Source organism: Pseudoliparis swirei, chromosome 13, assembly GCF_029220125.1.
Source record: "Pseudoliparis swirei isolate HS2019 ecotype Mariana Trench chromosome 13, NWPU_hadal_v1, whole genome shotgun sequence".
Classification (NCBI taxonomy): Eukaryota; Metazoa; Chordata; class Actinopteri; order Perciformes; family Liparidae; genus Pseudoliparis; species Pseudoliparis swirei.
Window position 1 is genome coordinate 7,145,415 of NC_079400.1, and position 25,381 is coordinate 7,170,795.

The 25,381-nt window shown below is 43.8% G+C and overlaps 2 protein-coding genes across 5 annotated transcripts; one reads left to right on the forward strand and one right to left on the reverse strand.

Moving 5' to 3' along the window:
* The first annotated feature begins 3,452 nt into the window (after positions 1 to 3,452).
* fbxo11b (F-box protein 11b) lies at positions 3,453 to 15,798 on the forward strand. 3 transcript variants are annotated; one of them, XM_056429216.1, is made up of 22 exons: positions 3,453 to 3,726; positions 4,919 to 5,082; positions 5,240 to 5,321; positions 5,534 to 5,678; positions 5,764 to 5,893; positions 8,380 to 8,463; positions 8,568 to 8,700; positions 8,849 to 8,955; positions 9,807 to 9,918; positions 10,218 to 10,324; positions 10,422 to 10,559; positions 10,645 to 10,862; positions 11,067 to 11,247; positions 11,384 to 11,506; positions 12,285 to 12,370; positions 12,546 to 12,622; positions 12,720 to 12,863; positions 13,373 to 13,483; positions 13,579 to 13,686; positions 13,776 to 13,884; positions 14,104 to 14,202; positions 14,430 to 15,798. In XM_056429216.1, the coding sequence occupies exons 1-22, from the start codon at positions 3,639 to 3,641 to the stop codon at positions 14,557 to 14,559; spliced, it is 2,676 nt and encodes an 891-aa protein (XP_056285191.1). In that variant the 5' UTR covers positions 3,453 to 3,638; the 3' UTR covers positions 14,560 to 15,798. The 3 variants fall into 3 exon arrangements, with proteins under 3 accessions (XP_056285191.1, XP_056285192.1, XP_056285194.1); XM_056429217.1 differs by having other exon boundaries at positions 5,537 to 5,678; XM_056429219.1 differs by having other exon boundaries at positions 5,240 to 5,300.
* msh2 (mutS homolog 2 (E. coli)) lies at positions 15,767 to 24,806 on the reverse strand. Of its 2 annotated transcripts, XM_056429214.1 has the most exons (16): positions 24,459 to 24,695; positions 24,215 to 24,363; positions 23,520 to 23,804; positions 22,829 to 22,975; positions 22,388 to 22,537; positions 21,645 to 21,778; positions 21,116 to 21,315; positions 20,635 to 20,744; positions 20,395 to 20,518; positions 19,047 to 19,197; positions 18,822 to 18,919; positions 18,325 to 18,570; positions 17,168 to 17,372; positions 16,829 to 17,076; positions 16,498 to 16,664; positions 15,767 to 16,214 (listed from the first exon to the last, which is right to left on the reverse strand). In XM_056429214.1, the coding sequence occupies exons 1-16, from the start codon at positions 24,664 to 24,666 to the stop codon at positions 16,041 to 16,043; spliced, it is 2,796 nt and encodes a 931-aa protein (XP_056285189.1). In that variant the 5' UTR covers positions 24,667 to 24,695; the 3' UTR covers positions 15,767 to 16,040. The 2 variants fall into 2 exon arrangements, with proteins under 2 accessions (XP_056285189.1, XP_056285190.1); XM_056429215.1 differs by lacking the exons at positions 15,767 to 16,214; positions 16,498 to 16,664; positions 16,829 to 17,076; positions 17,168 to 17,372 and having other exon boundaries at positions 18,493 to 18,607; positions 24,459 to 24,806.
* Between the last annotated feature and the right edge of the window lie 575 nt (positions 24,807 to 25,381).

Sequence of the window (25,381 nt, forward strand, 5' to 3'; positions counted from 1 at the left end):
CCGGCATGAACACTTTCGGCCGATACGTTAAGTCGAGATGGGACAAGAATGCTGACTGTCATTCAAAAATCCACAGATACAGTATTTGTGCTTGATTGTCATCAAGGTATTTCTCTCCCCACTGAAGTCTTTGTTTTCGAAAGCAAAAAAGATAATTCTTCGTAGGTCTGATGGAGATATTGACAGAATGCAATGCGCCTTTAAAGTTACAAGAAAAACATGTATGAAAAGTTTTGGAGACACTGAACAAACTGCTAAACCCCATTAATGACACTGAATTGTGTGTGTTTTCACGTATCTCCGATATGTTGCCAGTATCTTTAGCCAGCACATCAGCCAATGGCTCTTCGGGCCTGGCCTCTGACCTGTAACAACACAGAGCACAAGAGTTCTTCTTCACCCATGTGACCCATGAGAAAACTCTCCTGAATGTACAGTGTGTACAGAAATCCAAATAAAGATAGCTACAGAACAACTGCAGATACTTTCACCCAATCTAGGTCAAATAGTTGTCTTAGATATTTCCTTGCGTTTGTTTTACCTTGATTAGAAGGCCAGATGGGTTGGAGTCTACTGCATCATAACAATCACAACAAGTCAAAGTAGAAGGAGTCGAGGAGGGCGAGGAAAGTCATTTTACTTTCACCGTCTTGCCATCCATCTAGTGCCTCAAGATAATTGAATAAACTGGAGTATTTGACACACTTTTGCAAAGGTTTTGACACTCCAGATATCAGCACATGCACTTTAAAAGATCACTATTAATTTGGCGTAATACTTTATGATTGAATGATATTCATTAAGAAGCACACTGCCAGAACATACTCATTAATAATCTCCTCATACACTCTGCTGTAGCTCTGCATGCCTCCACATCCCTCCTACCATTCAGTGTGTCTTGCAATGAAGAATGTGTAATTATCTTTGTAGCGTAATTATGTGTATCCTTTGTAAATGGAATTATTATTAAATGACACTTTTTCTCTCTCTCTCTCTCTCTCTTTCTATTTATATATATATATATATCGTTATAATGGTCCAATGTCATTTATAAATGTGTTTATTATATCCTCTCTGCTTGAATAGTTTTATTTTATAGTGAATGTGAGCGCATGAGGAATCGTAACAAAGGAAACCACGTACACATTACAGTGAGCTGTCTTTATCTAGAAATGTTGTCCTTCAGAGCATCCATAGCTTTCAAGGACAAAGTGACCCTACCAACCTCAGGTCTGTGTGCCAGGGTGGCTGTTGGGTTGTGGGAGGGGAGACTTCACAGCTGCTCTTTCTGCTTATTACAGACAGATGGATATGGCAGCAAGATATAGCACAAACACACACACACACACACACACACACACACACACACACACACACAGAAGCAAGCAGCCCAGGGTTTCAAGGCTGCAGCTGCAGGAAGGAATCCGAGTCCATCTCATTGATATGGATACACTCCCTCCTACATGCCAACGTAGAATGTGAGGGTGCATTTATACTTTTTGACCACCAGGTGGTGATACTGACACAGGATTTATTGTGACCTCTGCGCTAGTCGTACATAAAACATTTAAATTCCCCCTCTCAACAGTGAAATACAAATATAGTAAACAATATTAATAAAACAATTGATAGTGACAGCAAAGAAAAGCTTCACAACAGTTCAACGTGAGGTAAACAACTAAACAGAGGTATTAAACCATCACTATTTTGAAAAAGAAAAACAGGACAAGGTAACATCACTGTTGCTGTCTGCTACAATTAATAATGTTATTTCTAGGGCTGATAAGATGTTGCCTTCCAGCTCACGACTTGAACCTGTCTGAAACTGTCTCCTTTCTCCTTAACTGCTCTTGCAGACCATGTGAACATGTTGACAATCTCCAGACAGAGTACTGGGAAATAATATGAAACTTTTAAATGTTTCCCAAGTTGGGGTCTACTTTTTGATCCATACAGGATACTTCAGTGGAACTGCTTCGAGCAATATCATTTAGGTCACTATTTTGATTTGAATTGGCATTTTATCTCCTTCTCTTTTCTTCTTTTTTGTGTGCATCTCTCGAAAAAATATGTCAAAAAAAGTGATAACATTCAACAAGCAAAACTGTAATTTCGTCTGTTTACTTCATAGAATGATTGGGAGTGTGTGCATATGTGTTTACCTTAATTATTTCTTTAAAAGGACGCTAGAAATTAAAATTTAAATGAATTTCCTTCTGCATTGTAATTTAATAATGCTCAAACCTATATGCATTTATCATTAGATATGATGAACGGTTGTGTAGTCAGAATTCCTAAATGAAGATATGTTCCAGCGACAATAAGGTGACAAAAGAAGAAAAAGAAAAAAAGTAACTCCAGATACAATTTTACAACATTGTCACATAATCGACTCAGCGAAGCTGTGAGATCATAGCCTAATCGTTTGTAGCCAAACAATGCCATCTGGTGGTCCAATTACGTGAAATGATACTAATTGACAAAACGTGTTCCTTCACTCAAAATCGATTGAGACTCCCGCAGGCCTGACAGGAAAAGCTGTTAAAAGTAATAGTTTAGTCTGCAATCATGCGAGTGAACATGGATTCTAAATGTATTGCCTCTAAAAAATAGTCTTTTTCAATGTGTATTCCGATAATAAATGTATAGAATGATTCGTTTTAAACTGTAATCAAACATTGATTAATTAAGTTTGTATTTACATCAAATTACCCAATATCTTGTTTTTAAATAAAGACAAGATAAGTGAATTTCCTGGTCGATTATTTTATTTAAAACATTAATTACGATTTTATATAGAATCCTAAAATGTGTATAGGGCTTTTCCATTTAACTTTAGAATCTGCACTTTACTCCGCCAATCATCAGCTCACAATTCATGTATATTGTCTTACAAACATTCACATTTCCGGATCATTTTAAGATGTAAACAATTTTTTTTAAACAATTGTGTAAACTTTTAAACATAAACATTTGTTGCAACCTAACTTCAGTCGCACCGGAAGTATATATGGCAAATACATAGATTAGATAGGAAAGATAAATTCAAGACTATGCTCTTTGTTCAGAATTAACGAAGTTGTTCTTGTTTAAATGAATACTATCCTTTGTCAATGTGGAACACTGTTATACAATAATATAGCGCTATATGGCAGTGGGGTCTGAGGCTGCAAATGGTCTTTTAGCATTATTACTGCCGGTGCATTGATCAAATCGCCGCTTGACGGATCCCGAACACTAACAGAAAGGGTTGTCAAGTCGTCTCATACGAAGCTCCTGATTGGCCGCTGCAGGGCGCTGTTATAAAACGCGGAATATTATTGGCCGAGAGGGCGCTCACGGTCTTTTTATTTTTTGTCTTGTTCTTCTCGCGATTGTTTCCCGTGTGGGTTAATGGCTCCTCCTGCTCCAGACTGAGACGAAGCTGGCACCGAGCAGCGATACGGGGGGAGCTGTAACACCACGGAGGGAGAGGGAAAAAAGCGATTACACCCCCCAAATACCAGCGGGTTTTTGATCGAAATTGTTTGGGTGCATCTTGGAAAAAGGCCGCGCGGGTGGTAGTTTGGGTCGAGGGGTACATTTCGTAGCGAGTGGTCGAGGATAGCAGTCTATTTTTCCAACAACCAACTCCCCAGATGAACTCCGTCAGAGCCACCAACAGGAGACCCAGGCGAGTGTCGAGGCCGCGCCCGGTGCAGCCCGAACGGAACAACGGAGACAGAGGTACGGGCGGCCGCCGTCAGCTCACGGTCGAAGGCAAAGCCGTGTCATGCGCCAACGGCCTTTACGTGACGTTCGTGTTTGGCCTTTGGCCTGTTTACCACTCATAGAGACTGCGGGTTTGGCAGGAAAACCCGAGGCTTCTCGCTCTGTGGTTTAGGCCAGGCCGCGCTTTGTTTGGCTTGAGTGATTGGGGCTAGCTAACGCCGCTAGCTAGCTTACCAGTTAATGTGGAGGGTTGGGGGTTGTCTTCGCCGAACGTAATGCGTATGCAGCTAAATGCTCGACATTAATAGCGCATATGCAGGTGACCTCACTGGAGGCAAAGGGCTCGGCTTGACACGCTCGGACGAAAATCTGCGCGTCTCCTCGGCCGTCGCATTCCCAGCTGTCACTAACGATTTTGAGGGTGTAAATCTGCGGCGTCTTCGGACTGCCATTTTTGGGGTGTAACGTTCACAAAAACATGAGCTAGTTGCCCCCCTCCCTCTCTCGGCTTCAAGAGGCCACGCAAGATCAGCTGTGATGGATGATACGGTGTGGGTTTTCTGGGGTTGAATTCACTCTCTATTTTCTCTGCTCGGGGCTGTTTTCGTTCAAAGCTAACGTAGCCGGAAGATTTGGACCCACGTCCCCTTCCTTGTTCTCGGAGCCTGTTAGCCGTAGCTCGATTTGTTTACACCGCGGATTTGCCAGCTACGCAGTTCAGTTTTTAGCCATTAGCCGCACGTCTGATCGACTTTATCTGCGGCCCTTCATAAAGACAGCACCGTAAACGATGAGTCCGTTTCTGCCCACACGGGACCCAGAGACAAATGAACGTTGACTGATTTCAGTTGTGTATGACTAGACATGAAAGACTGGTAATAGGACTGCAGGGGGTGCATCTGCCATTATCAATCACAAACCTTTTGTCTGCCTTACCAACTCATACCCTGTCTGTTAGCCTACGTAATGTATTTACACCGTTGTGTCATTAATGTGAAGAAGAACAGCTGTGTCGGGGGTGAAAGTGTTTCCTGCAATTACTAAATACCTTTTAGTTGTGTATTGAGCAATAGAGTGATAATTGGGCTTCTCTCTTCCCAGTGCTGTTTTTTTAAATTGCATGGTCTTGCCCTATACTGCAGCTTTGTGCATTGAAGTGCCTCTTGACAAGGTTGTATGGATAGGAAATCTTTTCCTTTTTGTCCAGATGAGGAGGCTCCTGCAGCAGCTGCAGCAGAGATGGCTATTGAGGAGTCTGGTCCAGGAGCTCAGAACAGTCCCTATCAGCTTCGACGCAAGACCCTGCTTCCCAAAAGAACCGCTGCTGCCTCTGCCACCGCCTCTGCCTGCCCCAGCAAGGGCCCAATGGAGGTTAGACTGAAACACTAAAGTGTATTTGTTGTGTGCCTTGGCCACAGTGTGCATGTCTTATTGATTGTGTTTTTCCTTGAATGAACAATGATTTTGTGACGGCATTACATTTTCCAGATGATTACACAGTTAATATCCTTTTTTCTCTCTTTTACAGGGAGCTTCAACTTCATCAACAGAGGCCTTTGGCCATCGAGCCAAGCGGGCACGAGTGTCCGGTAAGAGCCACGATCTGCCAGGTGTGTGTTGAATCTCCACAGCTGGGGAAAGGAGAGTGCTAGCTTTTTTCACCTTAAAAAAAAAAAAATACTTGTATTGATTTTCTGTGTGCGCTGATAAATCTTGTTAATTTGCAATCTATTTAACAGCATGACTCCATATTTTATTTAATGTGCTTGGATTGAAGATAGTTTTCCTAAAGCTTATATTGTGTGTATGTGTGTGTCTTTAGCAGCCCCAGCAGAGCAATATCTGCAACAGAAGCTTCCAGATGAGGTTGTTTTGAAGATATTCTCCTACTTACTGGAACAGGACCTCTGTCAGGCAGCTTGTGTCTGCAAACGATTCAGCCAGCTAGCCAACGACCCCATCCTATGGTTAGTCCTGCTGAAGAGATGGAAACTTGTCATTTCATTAAAAGGCAAACAACTGAAATATATTTTTGGGTAATAATTATTTTAGGAAGCGTCTATACATGGAGGTGTTTGAGTACACACGTCCCATGATGCATCCTGAGCCAGGCAGGTTTTACCAAGTCAGCCCTGAGGAACATGAACACCCAAACCCCTGGAAGGAGAGCTTCCAACAGCTGGTAAGTCAACTGTCATAGTTTTCTGTGATTTTAGTTTTACCGTGAAAATTAAACTGAAGAGCATCAATATCTTTGCACACACTTATTTGATTGTTTAACTTTTTTTTTCTCTCTCTCTCTCTCTCTCTCTATATATATATAAACAAACAAACAATGTGCCATTCTGAAAGTCATATATGACCTTACAATGAAATCCATGCCACTAACTGGGATAACAATATCTCACTTTGGGAAAGAGGGCTTGTAAAGTTGTAACATTTCACACGCATTAGGAAAAAAAGTCCTGTTCTATTTTAAATATCTTAAAATGTACGGGGATATACGGAAGCATTATTATCGCAATATAACATAGATAAGCACTTAGGATGGGGTTGTTCCGGTAGACTATGGTGTCTGGGAATGACTGTCTTCAGAGCAATAGACAATAATGGATGTCTTTGCCAATGTAAATACGTAATTTGCATGTATCCCATTAATGTATAATATGATTATGAATAGTATTATATTTATATTAATTTCAATTTCCTCTTTCATCGTGCGACACACTTGCAACACACACGCCTGAATGGCATTTAAGCAAAGACATGTACCATTAAATAGGCGTGTCAAATAGTGTACGGAAATATAACCTTAACATAACTGGTAGAAAGTGAAAATATGTAGTGTACTCCTTCAGTGGAATGTGCAGCATGAATGACGAGTTTGAGCCCAGGCCAAAACAACACCGTCAATATCTAAATTTCTTTCCACAGCACATAAACGGGGTTTCCACTGGGAAATATTGACCAATATTTCATTCATAGTAAATTGGCAAAACCTCCAAATAATGCGCTGTCCCTGGTACTGAATGCAGCGGAGGAGAGACAGACAGCACACACGTCACTTATGTTCAGCCTCGACTGTTTTTCGTGGTTATAAATATAACTTCTGGCCCGAATTCTATTTATATATGTGTAATAAATCCTGTATTTCCCACAGGATTTTGTGAGACTATGGTGGTTGGACCTTTGACGCTCTGGGGGGGTCTGGGGTCTTGCTCCATAGAGTATTGTCATCTTATGTAACTTAATACTTATATTCCACTACATCTAGGAGGAAACTATGTACTCTTGACTTCACGACATTTATTTGACGACACAAGTTAATGAAGAGGCTACGTCGCAGATTCAGATTCTTACTGCAAAATAGAAATCAACTAATAAGCTATGATGTATTACTAGGTTGTATTTACAGTGGCCTAATACCTAAGAGTGTATAAGGTAATTAAAATGAGCTCCAGCTTTTTATCAACAGCAACATTAAAGTGATGAACACTTAAAAACATTAATAATTATAATCCAGGTAGGTTGACTACATCACTGCAGATTGTGCACTGAAGACATGTCCACCAGGGTTAACCATCGCACCGGGAACATGGGGCTTCGTCACTCAGAGGTCGCACTGAGCACCAAGTACATGGCAGAGTCCACAGCGCACTGCTGCAGAGGAAATGCGCTGGACAAGGCCGGCCAGAAATCCAAATATTAGCCGTTCCTTATTAAACTATGGCAGGGCAGAAGACTTTGCCTGGCCACCGCAGTCTAGTTAACATAAGAAACGCTGATGTTCTCGAATTGCAGCCACATTTTTCACGCGGTTGCTTAGCTTGTTTTGTCTTTAAACGGCACAAACAGTATTTCTCATCAGTTAATTCTCACAATGCCTTTCACAGACAGAACCGTGTAACCTGTGGACATGATCATAATGTGGTTCTTTTTATGTAAATCCAGAGTTTTTCTCACTAGTCATCATCTGAGGTCATCAGGCTAATAGGAAGAACACATGTTGGCATTTTAATGATAATGTCAAAGGGAAATTCAAGCTGAAAGTCTAAAATGAATCACAATCATACATTATACCAAATAAACTGCCATTTCATTACCTGGCTGTTCAGTTTTGCAGGAGTTCTACCTCGTACTGTTTCTGGATTATAATTGTGATGTCTAAAAATGAAAGAGGGCAGTGTTTTTCTGTTACATTCATTGTAATAACTCTGAAATCATCATTTGCCTACATTGTTTACAAACCCTAATTTAGGGTTCAGGGGTTGCAGGATAGTTAAATGTACAGGAACCATAAAAACTATTTCTGCTCCACAAAGTTAGATTTATTTTTCCTGCATGCCTTTTTCCCCCAGTAATTTAATAATACTATAATTGTAGAGAGAAACTCTGGTTGATGTATTCACAGCCAGTGGACATGCAGCACAACAAGTAAACATTGCTTTGCTTTAAAGGGTAACATTACAAAAACATTGAGAACCACTGATCTACACTGACTTTGTGGCTTTTTATGGTACGTTTACTTTTCAAAAAACCCAATACACCTAAATTCACCGTATTTGTGTCCAAACGTATTTATTTACTAGCAATACCTAGGTGGTATGAGGACCATGTTAATGTTTGGTGTGATCACCAAAAACTTTACTTGACTTTTCTGTGTTGCAGTACAAAGGTGCTCATGTAAAACCAGGCTTTGCTGAGCATTTCTACAGTAACCCCGGCAGATACAAAGGCAGAGAGAACATGCTGGTAAGTCATGGCTAAAACACCTGATTGCTTTTCCAAAAAGGCCATGTGATGAATTGTATGTGTGTATATTCTGCCTGATGGTGTTTGTACCCTTTCTCCTGCAGTATTATGACACCATTGAGGATGCGCTGGGTGGAGTGCAAGAGGCTCACTTTGACGGTCTAATTTTTGTCCACTCTGGCATCTATACAGATGAGTGGATTTATATAGAGTCCCCCATCACCATGATTGGTGCAGGTATGCATGTTTCCCTCACTAAAAGTAACTTGGGACTTTACCGTGACGCTAGCGCCGCATGCAATCAATATCTCTCCTAAGATAGTATACACTCTCTGGTGTCCATATTTATGAGGGTGATAATGAGTGTTTTCTGCTTTCCCCTAAGCTCCCGGTAAAGTAGCAGACAAGGTGGTGATAGAGAATACTAGAGACTCAACGTTTGTCTTCATGGAGGGCTCAGAGGATGCTTATGTGGGATACATGACCATCAAGGTGAGCATAGATCTCACTTCTCTCAATTATGAAAAAAAGTTGTTTTTACTTGAAGTTTGGCTGGCTGTATATTAAAGACTGTTTTATAGTCTGATCACAGGCCTCCACTGTTAATCTATGTCACAGTGGGAAAGGCCAGCTTCGTCTCATTATTTATAGTTGAAGTCATTATTATTTCCTAAATGGAATTTTGTCTTTTGTAAGTAAGAACTACAATTGAGGCAAAAAAGGATGCTCATGGGCTTCTGATAATAAAACCAAATTGTGTGGTCGACCAAAAGATTTGGCTCTTCACTTTCTGGTGTGGGAAAAGGAGACCAACCATTAAAAGATGCCAAATAACACCGTCAAAAGATGACGGCCTGATATTGCTGCTCCTTCATCATGTTGTCATTTTCAGATCGGCTTACTGATCAGATATCTTTGTTAATTAAAAGCCAGAAGATGTATGAACCAGGTGCATTATTAAAGGGTTTATGTATCGAACCGAGTTAACACTGTCAGTTACACAATTACAGTTTTAGGTATCGTTTTCACATCTACGTTGGTCGCCTTGATTGTTTTATATATAGAGTTAAACCAGCTTTAACAATTTATGTTACGAGACAATTTTTTTTCAAGAATGTCGATGTCGCTCGGCTTCATGTGACACCGTATTGATTATTCTTCGTCTCCCGTGGTGTATGATTTTTCCTGTGTTCTGGTTATATCCTGGTGTCGGCTACCAGTATTGGTGGCACCGACGCCTCGAGTAGGGAGAGTCGAGTGTGGATGTGGTGGGTGGAAAGAAGCTTGATGCGTTGTCAGTAAGCGCAGCCACTGGCTGACCTCTGCTGCTCTTCTCCCCGCAGTTTAATCCTGATGACAAGTCGGCGCAGCACCATAACGCCCACCACTGTCTGGAGATCACCGTCAACTGCAGCCCCAACATCGACCACTGCATCATCCGCTCCACATGCACAGGTAACGCACACATTGACCACTGGGAGAGGACGCAATCACATGACCACCCGAAAAGAACAACAGAATTCAGAGATGCAACATTAGAGTCACAGAAGAAGTATTTACTGCGTGGATCCTGTATTATAGAATTAGAATATACACTTTTATTAATCCCCAAGGATATAAGATGTATATTTGCATGTTCATGTACATCAATTAGGAGTTGTGGGTTGCAGTTTGTAAATGTAACATTCAAAGTTGGCCCCTCCATCTTTGTAGTGTGACACTTGTGTTGTTCCCCCCCCCCCCCCTGTGTTTAGTGGGTTCGGCTGTGTGTGTGAGTGGTCAGGGAGCTTGTCCAACCATCAAACACTGCAACATCAGTGACTGTGAGAACGTAGGACTGTACATTACAGATCACGCACAGGTAAAAGATACTTTTCCTGCCTCAATAGTAACACATTATTTGCCGTAAATACACACTCATACTTCACACAGGCTTCTGACTGTGTCATCTGTTCTAGGGCATTTATGAAGACAATGAAATCAGCAACAATGCACTAGCGGGAATTTGGGTGAAAAACCATGGTAATCCCATCATTAGACGTAACCACATCCACCACGGTCGAGATGTTGGCGTGTTCACCTTCGATCACGGCATGGTAAATACACAAACTCTCATGTCAGACACTTTACTCTCGAGTATCATCACAGACCGTCTCATTCGTCGTCTTTTCTGTGTTTCAGGGTTACTTTGAGAACTGCAACATCCACAGAAACCGCATAGCGGGCTTCGAAGTGAAGGCCTACGCCAACCCCACAGTGGTGCGTTGTGAGATCCATCACGGCCAAACAGGAGGCATCTATGTCCACGAGAAGGGACGGGGACAGTTTATAGAGAACAAAATCTATGCCAATAACTTTGCTGGTGTGTGGATCACGTCCAACAGCGACCCGACGATACGGTGAGGACGCGAAACGCATCGCGCTGAACAAGTGTCGTAAACTTAGAGACGAAGGCTAATTGGATGCAGCAAGACCGCAAATGTGTCGCGGCCAGCAAGGCCCACATTGATACAAACGCTTTGTTGTGTGTGTGAATTTTTATCTCCGTCTCCATTAGCATGTTCATTCCGAGATTGTGACGGCGCTTTTCTTTTTATGTCTAGGGGAAATGCTATATTCAACGGTAACCAGGGAGGGGTGTACATATTTGGAGATGGACGGGGTTTGATAGAGAGTAACGATATCTATGGTAACGCCTTGGCGGGAATCCAGATCCGAACCAACAGCTGCCCCATTGTACGGCACAACAAGATCCACGACGGTCAGCATGGGGGCATCTACGTGGTAAAGGCACTCCTCATTTCGGTTAGACTGTAAACCCTCGACAGCCAGTCGGACAACTTTTCTGTCTTTAAGAACTTGTAACTTGAGAACTCCCCCGTCAGGAGTTGTTGACAGCGGACTCTGTTTTGTGTCTCAGCACGAGAAAGGCCAGGGGGTGATCGAGGAGAATGAGGTTTACAGCAACACCCTGGCTGGAGTCTGGGTGACCACAGGCAGCACTCCTGTCCTCCGCAAGAACCGCATCCACAGTGGCAAACAGGTAAAAGGACCGCGGTCAAACATTGCTCATGTGTACACGCTTTGGAAATCTGATGACATTTCCTCACTTAATGAAATCTCGTGCTTTTTGACATTGAAGAAGCAGAAGCAGCTGCATTAAAGTGATAAACGGCATTGCTGAGCTGCTGTTTCCGGGCCGTTTGATTTGAGCAATACAAATACTGCACATTTAGTGAGAAGTATCAACTTTACTAATGAAAGCCTCTCAATGTTCTTGGTTTCTTTGGGAATCTGGTTGTGGTTGGACACTAGTAAACAGATTAGTTGTAGTTAAGGTAACCCGGTTAAGCTCACAGTTCTAGATGCCAGACCTACTCGACATGTACGTGCACTTTTACTCTGCTGCTTTGTGTGTGAACCAAGAACATTTTAACACGTGACCCGATGACGGTTTATGCATGATGACATGGCTTTATGTACATTTTCATTTTTTTATTATTAGTCAAGTGTAAGAAAATGCAAACAAATTAACCCCTTCAGTGCTCCGATGGACCAGCATCTTCCATGTTCTATTGATGAACTGCCAAGTCTTTGAATCCTCGGATAATCAGAACAGTTCTTTAGTTGAGGTCTTTGGCTGTCTTTAGTTCAGTTGTCTTAATTTACTTCTTCCACTGTCTTCTTTCCTGTTTCGAGAAAAAATAACTTGATTGCTGAATCTGTTTATATCTGCGATGTCCTGATTGTGCCGTTTTTATGTTAAACAAAGCTCTATCACCTTTTTTTCCCTAAATGGTAATCTCTCTTCTTTTTTTTAGGTGGGCGTGTATTTCTATGACAACGGGCATGGTGTGTTGGAAGACAATGACATCTACAATCACATGTACTCTGGTGTACAAATTAGGTGAAGATTGCCACCTTTGAGCAGTGAATGCGCTTCAAGTACAAAACATGAGATACATTTTTTTAATTTCCAGTTCATCTTGCGTAAAAGATTGAGCATGTGATAGGCTTTTCTAGTTTTGGTTTTCCACTCTGTTGTGTGTTTCGATTATTAAATTGCTGTTGAATCTCGACAGGACGGGGAGCAACCCAAAGATCCGGCGCAACAAGATATGGGGAGGCCAGAACGGAGGGATTTTAGTCTACAACTCGGGTGTGTATCTCTCCCTCTGCCACTTGTCTTGAATTTAGTGTGTGTACTTGCTGTGTGTGTACTTGCTGTGTGTCTAATGCGCCGTTTAATATAACAGGTCTGGGCTTCATTGAGGACAATGAGATCTTTGATAATGCCATGGCGGGGGTGTGGATCAAGACGGATAGCAACCCCACACTGAGACGAAATAAGATTCATGACGGCAGAGATGGAGGCATCTGCATCTTCAATGGAGGCAGAGGTACTCGAACACCATCTGTAGCCAGAGAATTCGGAAAATGGCAAATAACCCTTGCATCAATTAGTTGATGGATATGTTACTCTTGCCTGTCTTCAAAACTTGAGAGCCCTGCGCAGAACTCTGCCTTGCAGAGGGAGCGAGGAAGCACTAACAGCAAGTGTTTGTACGTCATGTAAACGCCACCTAACTATCAGCTTTGAACTTTGAGGTCGGATTGGAGACTTGGAAGATGGGTGATAAAAGATTTTGTCTTTGAACCAACACATTTTTTTATATTGTGATATTTACTGATAGCGACGTGTGTGTGTATATATATATATATATACACACACACACACTGACTCAGCCAGCTGCCACCGTGTTTAGGTTTCTGTCGTGAATGAAGAGTGTCGTGTGCAAAGGGTTCATTGCCGTGTCGCATGCTGCCATTTAGGACGCGGTGCAAAGAGTCTCGCATTACAATTTTCTGTAAATCTACACGTTGAATCCTAAAATATTTTCCTCCATAGGTCTGCTGGAAGAGAACGACATCTTCAGGAACGCTCAAGCCGGTGTGCTGATCAGCACAAACAGCCACCCGATACTCCGCAAGAACCGCATTTTCGATGGCTTCGCTGCAGGTTGGCTTTTTTATTTGTTCAACTCTCAATGAGCACAGATCTGTCTCGGCTAATGTCTCCTTTCGGTGCTCATGACTTCTCGTTTACTTCTCCAGGTATTGAAATCACTAACCACGCCACAGCCACGCTGGAGGGCAACCAGATCTTCAACAATCGCTTTGGGGGCCTGTTTTTGGCCTCGGGGGTCAACGTCACCATGAAAGGTGAGGAGCTGCTTTTCGGGCTTTAAATCTTTGCCACGTCTGGCGGCTTCTTGTTTCTCATCACATGTTCCGCCCTCCCCCTTTGTCAGATAATAAGATTCTGAATAACCAGGATGCCATTGAGAAGGCGGTGAGCAGAGGACAGTGCCTCTACAAGATCTCCAGCTACACCAGTTACCCCATGCACGACTTCTACAGGTACACCGGCTCTAATAACTCAAGATTCAACTTCGACTTGGGCTTTTTAATTGGGCCATTTAATTGTTTTTTGCTGCTCTGCATTTAAGAAACATTAAAGTCCTATTAGATTTGTAATTGTCAAATTACACAAGTTAGGAAATGTCTTCCAATAAACCATTTTTAATTTTCTCTCATTGTGTTTATGTAAATTAATCTGCGTTGTCTTTTCTCCCTCAGATGTCACACCTGTAATACAACAGATAGGAACGCAATCTGTGTAAACTGCATCAAAAAATGCCACCAAGGGCACGATGTAGAGTTTATACGGCATGATCGGTAAGACGTTCTTGGCTTCCTCTTTGACCTTTTCTTCCTGACGAACATTTTGATTTGAGGATTGAAAATGTTTTGATGTCTAATATTTAAAAAAAAGTTTAAATCATATTTTTTTTCTATTTTTTCATGTAAATCTTTTAAAGGGTATTTTTTACTCTTTTAAATATAGGACTTTTATATTATGAATGGACTCTGGTTCATAACCCATGATCTCTGCTCCCTTGTAGGTTTTTCTGTGACTGCGGAGCGGGAACGTTGTCCAACCCGTGTACGCTGGCCGGAGAGCCCACACACGACACAGACACTCTGTACGACTCGGCGCCGCCCATCGAGTCCAACACGCTGCAACATAACTGAAGGCGTCCGGATGTCCAGTTACACTCTCTCACATAAGCATATAAACACATTACATTGCACACAGCCATTCACGCTCACACATACAGTTAAATACACACATCCACTTGCGGCCATAAGGACCCAGAGAGACTCTGTGATTGCGGCGCTCTCAAATGGGATCACGGTGGAAAAAGGCTGCAGAGGAAGCAGCTTCCTGCCCACTGCGGTCAGACCCGCTGCAGCGGTGGCAAACTCCACTAGAGGGAGCAGTGGAGCCGAGGGTAGGCCGAGATTCCTCACTCGAGTAATTCTTACTGCAGTCTGTAGACAAAGAAGCTGAGAAGCGAAGGGCTATGCAGAGAGGGGCTGTCGATGGCGGCCCGCAGCGCATGAAGATCCCCCCCACCCCGACCCGGTGTTAACCCTCGGCTCCCAGCCCACTTCTTCTTCACAAAAACTGCTGTCAAAGAGACTTCCTGCTTCCCCGCAGCTGCCATCCCCATTGGCTGCCCCGGCAGTTGTAACTAGGCAACATATGGGTGGATGTTGCTCTGTTGTGTGGATAAAGAGCGAGATTGTGTGTGCGTGATGGAGCACTTGGGCTTTTTTTTTTAAGAAAAAAAAAAAGATTCTGATCAGTGGATTTAATTTCAATGCTTTCTCATGTAGTTTTGTATTTTCAAGCAAAAAGTTGACTGTATTTGAATGTCTTTTATTATTATTTTTCTTTGGTTAGCATCCCTCCCGTCCCGACTCCAAGGCAAAGTGCAGACACTCGCACGTCCCAGTGGTGAAGTTCTTTCTGTGAAAGAGAATTTAAACACTAAAAACCCTCTCCAGTATATTAGCTTACATGGCAGGTGGAGGGGCTCCACACTTGTATAAAGGTGTGTATGTAAATGTGTGTTGTGTACAGTGGAAGGTGTGTGTATATGTTTATAAGTTGATGCAGTCAGTGTTTCGGTGGAGAGGGTTACAAGAGGAGGCGTCAGAGCTCCTTTGAACTGGGACTGAGGAGTCGATCTGCTGTGTCCCCCCCCCCCCCACCTTATCTCCCCCGTGTATCGTGGTGACTGTGGCGCCTCATGCAGCCTGAATCGTATGCATGTACCATAACATCTAGACTTAATATATTGTGAAGTACTCAATAACCATTATGTAGATGCTAGTTGGAATTCAAAAAGGGGTATACTTTCTTAGAAAGACAAAAGAAAACAGGGAAACTGGCCATTTCTAAGAAAATAAAACTTTATTAGATCACAGGTGTCTTGTTTTTAAATTCACACCCTGCAGAATTACCTAAAAATATCTTAAACAAAATGTTTCTGAAGGCTGCCAGGGGTTCAAGTGGATTTAGTGTTTATAAAGAAATCACACTAGAAGTTATACAATGACAAATTGTGTCAGACTATGCATGCACTTTTATTGAAAAACAAACTATACAACAAACCAACATATGTGACCGTTTGCTGGCCACGCTAACACTTGATGGGAGTCCTAAATCAAGTTTTTGCAGGAGTGCAGCGTGAAAGGATGTCAGTGATGTACGCGTTGTCTTTGGCTACAAGCTCCTGCTTCATCTTCTTGAGGGCTGCCTTCACCTCTTCGTCACTCAGGGTGGCAGCAGCGAGTGACTTTGCCTTCTCCAGGAAGTCCTGGATCAGGTTTTCCCCCTCCTGAAGGAACGGGAATACCAAAAGCAGCAGTTTCAGCCTCGTGACTAAATGCATTTGTTGGAATGTTTAAACATTTTTCTTGGAGAAGTTCTTATTGGTGAAGGACAGAAATTAATTAAAATGTTTACAGGGACAAATTCAAATTGAGAATAACGACATTTACGTTAAGTGGCAATTTTCTTTTTCCATAACAGACAAACAAAACTAAGTATCTTGATATTTTAATGACGTTAAAGCCTCTATAACTTCGGGCGCAGAGTGCCGGTCGACTTGTCCGCCGTACTTGTTTGTCTGTGCGTCGTCTCTTGGCCTCGGGCTCTTCCGACTTCTCCCCTGCGGGTTCCTGGAACTCCTCCAGCTCCTCGGCCTTTTCCTTCGCCATGGCGACCACCGATGGCGGGAAGCACGCCAACTCGGCAACGTGGATTCCAAAACTCTGATCGCAGACACCTGAACACAGTTAAGGGCTGGGTCAGTTCAGGGGACGCCTCATCATTTACATGCGCCTGCTTACATTTAAAAAAAAATTAATCCAACTTCATATTACGATATGTAAACATTTGAACAAAAAAAAAACTGCGTTGCTCGCGTGTGGAGGCGCGTTGTGTGCCGACCCGATTTGACTCTGTACAGCATGGTGAGCGTGTCGTGGGAGGTCAGCGCCGTGACGTGCAGGTTGTGGACGGTGGGCTGCTCCGCTGCCAGCGCTGTCAGCTCGTGGAAGTGAGTGGCGAACAGACAGAAGCAGCTGATCTCGGAGGCGATGTGTTCGCTGATGGCCCAGGCCAGGCCGAACCCGTCGTACGTGGACGTGCCTCTGCCGAGCTCGTCGATTATGATGAGCGAGTTCTCCGTGGCCGAGCTGCGGGGAGAACGCCGGCGATGAGAAAAAGGCTCGTGCGCCATCTTTGTAGTCAGAATTTAAATAAGAGCGCTTGAACGTCTGTTCTTACCGCAGGATGGTGGCCGTCTCCAGCATCTCAGACATAAAGGTGGAGACTCCTTTGACCTGGCTGTCTCCCGCGCCCACCCTGGCCAGGATGCTGTCAATCACGCTAAGCTCCGCCTTTTCACATGGCACAAAACAGCCAATCTGAGCCATCAGGGCGATCACACCCACCTGACGGATAAATGTCGACTTGCCACCCATGTTTGGTCCTGCAGACGAGGAGTAAAGAGTAAAGAGTGTATATGCGTGACTATCAGATATTGCCTCAGAAAATGAACTAAACATAATTAGATGAGGAACTAAACTTCTGACCATTCTTTGTTCAACCGTGAACTGTACGCGCTTTAGAACATTTACGGATACAAAATAAATAAAAATGACAATCTTCACACGCAAGAAAACATCTTCTTTGTTTGCATTTCCTGATGGAGTGAGATTTCGGATTACAGGGGTAATTCTGTGAGGCTGGTGTGACAGACTCCCGACGTGTCTGGAAGTTTTAAATTAAGAACACGCAGTTTTTGGCACTTATCTTTGCGATCCCTTCTTATCTGCCTCGATATTATGATACCATTGATCATAGAACAATGCAAATATCATGTGATCAATTGTAGTTCAACGATGCAGCGTAAATTATTAAAAAGGGAATTATTACCTAAAACTGCAGCTGGAGTCGGCTTTCATAGCTTCATAGTGAGTTTCAGGTTAGTTTAAGGAACTTTCACTGTTCTCATGGCTGCAGCCGTTACCAGTGGAAATGCTGTAAGAGCCCGTTGTACGGTATCACCGAACGGCAGACTCAGGGGAGCTTTGAGCAGCTTGAGACATTTACAGAGACCAAACCAAGAGTTGAAAAGCAGAATATTGGATTTACACTCACCGGATGGCCGAAAATACAACTCCAAATCTACAATAATGTTCCTATGCAAATGCTGGATGACTTATTAAGCAACTGTTTTCTCACAGGATAGCCAAATCAACTTGAAAGAAAGGGCAAAAAAGATCCAACATCGCCAAACAGCTGCTGAATTAGATCTTCCACAGACACAAGTATTCATTTCCAGGTTGAGTTTCTGAAAAATGGAACTTTCATTCAACACTGCCATGTTTCTCTTTTTTGCAATGAGCATGTTTTTAAACCCTCGAGTGATCTCTTTATACCCGTTATAATATAGAAGTTCTTCTCCCCCTGGGCGAAGGACATGTCGTTGGGTATGAAGGCGGTGTCTGCGTTCGACTCCATGCAGGGGTGTCTGGCCTGCTGCAGCTCCAGGCGCCTGCAGCCGCTCGCCAGCAGCCGCGGACGGACGTACGGCACGGGAGCGGAGACGGACGCCACGGCGAAACTCGCCACTGCGTCCAGCTGAGCGGTCACGTCGCTCAGCGCCTGGAGAGGATCCACGTAACCTGGTGGTTCAGAAAGTTCAGCCTGCAGCACATGCGGCTGTCAAAAGAGACTCGAATCGGATGACAGAAATCCACGTGGCCACAATCTCGAGGAGGCACGGCACCGTTCGTCGGGAAATGTGAACGCTATCAATTGGATGAAAGGTCACAAGAAGCTAATTCCATGGAATTTAAGAGTGGATCACTTAAAAATCTATTTCTTCTATTTGTCAAATCGATCGCTGCCCAGACAGCGGGAGGACATTCCTCACCTGCGGCGATGTTGATGATCTCCTTGACGATGGCGTTCTGGGCCTCCTCGTACTCCTCTCTGTTGTTGGAGTACTCTCCATTCAGAGAACTCAGCTTGCTGTAAACATGTGACGGAGCACGTGCAAGGCGACAGACCATCAGTTGACAGCGAGAGCACCGTCACCCGAGGCAGACATGTAGTGAGTGAGTGTGTGTATGTGTGTGTGTGTCGCAGTAAGACCGACCCGTTCGTGAAGCGCACTCCGTTCTTCTGGACGTCCAGCGTGGAGAATTTTTTGTTGTTCCTCAGAGTCTTCTCCTCCTTGCAGGTGACCCTCAGGTAGAAGCCCAGCACGGCGTTGGACTCCAGCTTCACCGTCTTCCCAGCGTCCAAACCTGAACCGCAAAGTTGCTGAAGTTCAAACGTCATCCAGGTTCAGCTGAACCCGTTGCCATGGTAATCAACGTCCAGCACACGGCATTACAAAATAAAAATCGCCCATGACAAGAGGAATCCCACATTATTCCTTATACATTATGCATCAACATAAATCATTACGAGTCGTGCTCTTTGTTGAGTGTCTCGGTGTCTTTTCATCTGTCGGCCTACATACATATGAGCTCATTCGTTTTTTGGGCTATCGGTGCAATTTAACTGATTGCAAATTCTGTAGCGGTTTGTGTATTAATAAAAGTCAGATTTTTGTTCTTGCGTCTTATTCGATAATAGAAAAGTAAAGTACAATATATGTAAATAATGACAGTTTGAGGATAGTATGTACGGGCTTCAGCCCGACGCTGCAACAGGGCCCAGATTATTAATAACAATTATTTGTCAACTCCCATTTCTGCCGTTGAGGTCGCTGTAGCAAACCAATTATAACTAGAATATATCACAAGATTGGGCATTGAATTATGAACATTTTGGCATTAGTTGCATGCCAATTGGACAAAATGATGGTAAAAAGAGTTTGACCTTTCCATGACCTTGACCTTTGACCCGATTGATCCCAAAATCTAATCAAATGGTCCCCGGATAATAACCAATCATCCCACCAAATTTCATGCGATTCAAGAACATTTTGACCTGTTCATGACCTTTGACCTTGACCCGATCGATTCCAAAATCTAGTCAACTGGTCCCCGGATAATAAACAATCATGCCACCAAATTTCATGTTCAATACTTTTTGAGTTCAAGATTTTGACCTGTTGATGACCAAATCTAATCAACTGGTCCCAGATAATAAACAATCATCCCACCGTTCAATACTTTTGAGTTCTAAGATTTTGACCTGTTCATGACCTTTGACCTTGACCTTGACCCAATCGATCCCAAAATCTAATCAACTGGTTAATAAAATCCGATTAAGCGTCAAATAGTTCCACTGTTTTAGATAATATGCTAACTTTAGATGTGGCCTCTTTTATGACCCATGAAGATCTGAAGAATTTACGATACTCAAAAGAACGTCTGCGGCACATGATGCTGCACGGTGTAATTTAATTGCTTCGGTGTTTTTGTCAGCAGACGGATGCCTGCAGGCAAGCCTTTGAAATACAGAATGAAACGCCTTTGTCTGCAAGTAGTGACCTAGTTCTCTGGCTGCACCGGTCAGCACCGCCTGCATGCTCTTTTCCAGAGCGTCCATCTTTTCTCTCAGCTCGCTCAACGCTGGATCGAAGGACGCCTTCACCAGGAACTCGTGGTGGTCAATCTGCACACGACACGCAAGCAGAAACACATGTTCACGACGTGTAGAATTGTTGAACATCATACAGAGACAATTGATCCTATGTTGCACACGTGAACACAAAATACTGGAGCAAAGACCTGGTTCATGTCCAGCGTGGTTTCAATCATCTCCTGGTACTTCACAAAGTCCGTTTGTAGGTCTCTGAGAGGAGAGACGAACACCGCCTCCAACAGAACCTGGTGGCTACCTACAACAGAGAGAGAGAGAGAGAGAGAGATTTATTTTGTATCCCGCTAACAGGAGTATTTTATGTCATTAGTGGTTATTTGCATACAACAAACACTTCCAATGATTAGGAAATTAATGACTAGTTAATTTGATATTTGCTTTAATTTAAATGTCAGCATTAGTAGTTTTAATTAAGCTGCTTAGTGTCAAGTCGAAATCTCTTATATTGCTGTGAAAACATCTCTTTCAAACTACTGGAATTTCTCCAGTTTCTTCCCCCAAAAAAAAGGACATTTTCCAAGATGTGCTTGAACACATCGTGCCATCAGTCCATGGATGCGTTTACGCGTCGGGACATCCAGACAGGATCGCCCGCAGGTCTGAGTGTACCGGAGTATCTCTCCAGGGCGGAGACGAGGGCGGGGACGTGGCCCACGGCCTGGTAGACGCGGAAGCAGTCCTGCAGCGTCGCAGAGTGCCGGTGCATCTTCTTGGCCAGACGGTGAAGATCCGGAAACCGCCGCAGCAAGTCCTCCCGACAGGTCTGCCTCAGCTCGGAGTCGCACACGAAGCTCTCCACCAAGTCCAGCCTCCACAACACAGTATCCAGAGCAGGACACACTGTTATTTACAGAACGACGTGCAGCTCCTTTCATATCGATTACATATGGATTGAACTAACAGCTGGAGCCTCCTGAAGCGGACAGCTTCATTTATCAAGAGCTATTTGAGCTAAACACTGGACCTTATGAAACATTAAATGCAAAAGATGAAACCATTCATTGGATATGAACGACACTCCTGAAGCCGACGTCAGGCGAAGACAGCGTTGGATCGGACTTTTTTTTTCCTGCCGCTATTCATTCGAATACGCCTCCCGAGGTTCGGCCTCGCCTCTCGTTACCGTCGCTGAAATTACCTTTCCTCGATTTTGGTTTTGTCCATGAGCGGTTGTTTGATCCACTGGTTGACGAGACGCTGGCCCTGCGGCGTGCGGCACTTGTTCAACAGACCGGCCAGCGAATGAGCTCCGCTGGTGTCATCAGGTGATCCCTGGAGGATTACACATGTTCCCATGGCCTAATTGATCATCATCATCTTAAAAAGACATCCAGCCAACAGATCCCATACCGCCCACGACCACGAACAATGCATCACCGGCAACAAGAGGCTCCGTAAACACAGTTCTGGGAAATGTTTATCTCCTGCTGGGCCTGTTGCCACGGCGATGGGATGGGTAATGTGCAATTGATACACTCACACTTTAGCACATTATCCTTTTTGCACTGTGCCCAAGACAAATGTTCCCCTCAGCAACAATAAAGTCTACTTTATTCTATTGAAACAAACAAGTTTGTACACTAAAAGATCAACGTCAACACAAAGGATCAGGCCGATGCTTATAATAACGTAATTATCAGGCTTCGTGAGAGCGGTATCTTTTTCTCATCCATTTCCCAAAGTGTGAAACTATTTCTTTGATATTTGCCATTCACTTTTCCAAATGTCATTATGTTTTTACCACTTTAAAAGTGGATTTTCTTTTACGTCTATTGAGTCAGCGGAAACCAAACCACATGCACGACTCGTGAGAAAGATCGTGTGTTATTTATCATTCGGGCGACCTGACCCTTTAGTTAATTGGGGGAACGTGTCACTGACCTGGAAGAGGTTCAGAGCCCTCACGGCAGCGTTGTCCAGCCTCATGTACTGACCCAGGTCCAGAGTGGCGAGACTGAAGGAGTTGAAGTTGGACTCGTCCGAGAGCAGCTCAAGGAAACGCACCACTGCCGCCAGGCACGACATCGCCACCTGGGAATGAAACCACAGACGGGAGAACAACTCGTAACTGGCGACCAAGCAGCTTGTTAGGTTGTCCTAAAAATCAAACTCAGGAGGTGACGAATAAGCAAAGACAGACGTTGGGAAGGATCGTGGATTTGATGGATTGTTGCACTGAAAAAAAGGAAGTAAATCTGGAAACGTTCAGCGGAGGAAAGATGTTTAGCCGGCAGCGTTTGTGCGACGTCACAGGTGGTTTACATTGAATTGTTGGGCTTCTTCCTCGTCTCACATGTCGGGGATCTCCTTCTTCTTGCTCACCTGGTTGTCCAGCTCAGGCAGCGTGTTGCTGGCCACAGTCTCTCCTCTCTTGGCCCTCAGCAGCCGGTTGAGATCCTGGACCATGTCCTTGCTGCTAAACTCTGACCTCTTCCTGTCGGAGATCAGCACGCCGCCCCGCTGGACCACCTGGACAAACACACGACAACAACAACGTCTTCTTCACGCCGTCGTCGCACAAGGAGCTCACAACATACGCCGGGCCTGCACCGTTGATGAAACACAAGCCAGACGAAAAACATTCGACTGGCAGAAGACATGAGATTTAAGAACCCACAACTCTGCACATCGGGTTTCAACATGGCAAGACAGGATTTTACAACTCTGGTTTTATCTTATTGGAAATCGTTATTCCCAACGATTAATCGCCTGAGTCCCTTCTCCAGAAAAAATCCCAGACGTTAGCTCGTATCAACAATGATTTTAACAATTACTGTAAATGACGGACTCCAGCGTGGGTTCCCTTCCTGCCGGTCTTAAGACGTGCAGCTCAGGTTAATTGGAGACTCTAAATTGCCAGTTGATGTGAATGTGAGCGTGAAGTATGGTCTGCCTCTATACGAGCCCTGAGATAAACTACCGGCCTGCCCAGGGGGACGGCTGCGATCGGCTTTGTGTTTGTGGCGCTTTGCGGATATATTGATCACTTTTCTTTGAGATGGCGCACACGTACCTCCCGTAGTTTATTGCCGTCAGTGTTGCCTTCGCCCTGGGCCAAGAGACACTCTTTGGGGCTGATCTGCACCAGAAGGGACTCGAGGTTGGAGAAGGTCTCGTTGTCCGGGAACTCGCACACTCCCATCGTCCTCTGGGCTGCGTCCACATAGCCGACCCCGACCACTCGCTGTCCGTCGGCTCCGGTTGCGAACCGCACGGCGACGACTCCCGCACAACCCACCGCTCCGGTCGCACCGCCGAACAGAATGTCCTCAAACTGAGTCAAGTTTCCTGGAGAAGCCTGAGAGTGGAGGAAATGGGCGAGACGGAGCAATTATATTGACATAGTTGCCAGTTTGATAACACAGAATTGACATATCATTTTTTAAAGTTGACACCCGTTAGCAAACAATATTCAATGTACACTTACAGAGCACCATCATAATACAGTTAGCCGTGTTTCTGACCACCCGATGAAGGCGAACAATATTAATTATCTTTCAACAGAGAAATATTCATCTCTGTAGCTGCTAAATGATCCACTATGTTTACCAAAAAAAAGAGTGAGCTGAAGCTGAAGACGACAGGGCCTTTGGATGAAAACACATTGCACCATGAAGTACTGGCGCAAAGAAAGTAGGGCAACAACTGAGCTCATGTCCATTTAAAATCGCAGAAAACCCGCCGACACTCCGACAAACAACACAATACCTTGTAGTCGATCTTCCAGTCGTGCTCCTTGCTGCTCTTGCTGTGGTTCTTGTAAACTTCCACTCGGTACTGCCTCACCAGCAGCAAGTCTTTCACGAAGGCCTCAAAGTTCAGCTTGCTCAGCACCACACTCTCCAGCTTGCGACTCCCTGTTGACCAACAAGCCCACATGAATATGATGAAACTGTCCGTGCGGCTGAACAGATGCATGTGTGTGCCTCGGGATCACGCCGCCTCGCATTACCTGAGCCCAAATATTTGATGACCCCATTCGTCTTGAAAACTTCCTTCGCCGCGAATATGGCGTCCTTTCCGTGAACAGTGTAGAACTCGTTACGGTCGAATATTCTGAAAGTAGTGTCCGGCTTCTCCGGCATGGAGGAGATGAAGCTCAGGAAGCCAGGCTCCGCTGCACTGTCCATGGACAGGTTCTGTTTCGGCTGCACCGCCATGCTGGAATCTCCCGCGCTGCAGCCAAACCGGAAGTAATGTTATTCCGTCTTCCGTCTTCCTCTTCTTCCGCAGGATCGCAAAGCAAACAGCAACGTACAAAGATGCAAAGCACCAACTACTGAATCAGAGTATGATCATTCGTGGCATTAAAAAAAGAGTAGGCCTACTGATTGGTAGGAGGAACATTACAATTTTTAAAATAATAATATAGGAATATAAATAAATAAGAGAGATAGTGGTGTTGCATTTTATGTACAGAACGACTGCCAATGTAAGGTAATTGATAGCACAGTTATTGATGATATTATGGAGAGTTTGACAGTTTTAATTCATTCTACTAGATTTAAGAGAATATTGTTTTAGTTGCATTTACAGAACTCCTGTTTCCTGCATTGACCAATCATATTTTTTGTTAAGTTTCGAATAAGAAATATTTGATCTGTTAAAATGGAATGAACACAAAGTAACGTTAGATTTTTGTAATGCAATGTTTAGCTTTAATTGTTGGACTCTTATTGATAAACCTATAGCATAACTAAGGAAAGTGCCACACTTATTGATAACATTTTTACAAATGTTCATGACCAAGTAACGAGTGATTTGTTTTAGTCTGATATCAATGATCATTGTCCTATTTTTGTGATCATCCGTAATTTAAAGGTGAACTGTTCAGTTGGCGCAAGTGAGCTGTAAATTGGTAAAAATAAGAACAGT

Excerpts from the sequence above, each read along its gene's own strand:
- msh2 (XM_056429214.1), bottom strand. The coding sequence starts at position 24,666 with ATGGCGGTGCAGCCGAAACAGAACCTGTCCATGGACAGTGCAGCGGAG. Across the intron at positions 18,571-18,821 it reads GATCATCAACATCGCCGCAG|GTTACGTGGATCCTCTCCAG; the intron begins GTGAGGAATGTC and ends CTGAACCACCAG. Across the intron at positions 17,077-17,167 it reads GAGACGGCCACCATCCTGCG|CTCGGCCACGGAGAACTCGC; the intron begins GTAAGAACAGAC and ends TTCTCCCCGCAG.
- fbxo11b (XM_056429216.1), top strand. The coding sequence starts at position 3,639 with ATGAACTCCGTCAGAGCCACCAACAGGAGACCCAGGCGAGTGTCGAGG. Across the intron at positions 5,322-5,533 it reads TAAGAGCCACGATCTGCCAG|CAGCCCCAGCAGAGCAATAT; the intron begins GTGTGTGTTGAA and ends GTGTGTCTTTAG. Across the intron at positions 5,894-8,379 it reads AGGAGAGCTTCCAACAGCTG|TACAAAGGTGCTCATGTAAA; the intron begins GTAAGTCAACTG and ends TCTGTGTTGCAG.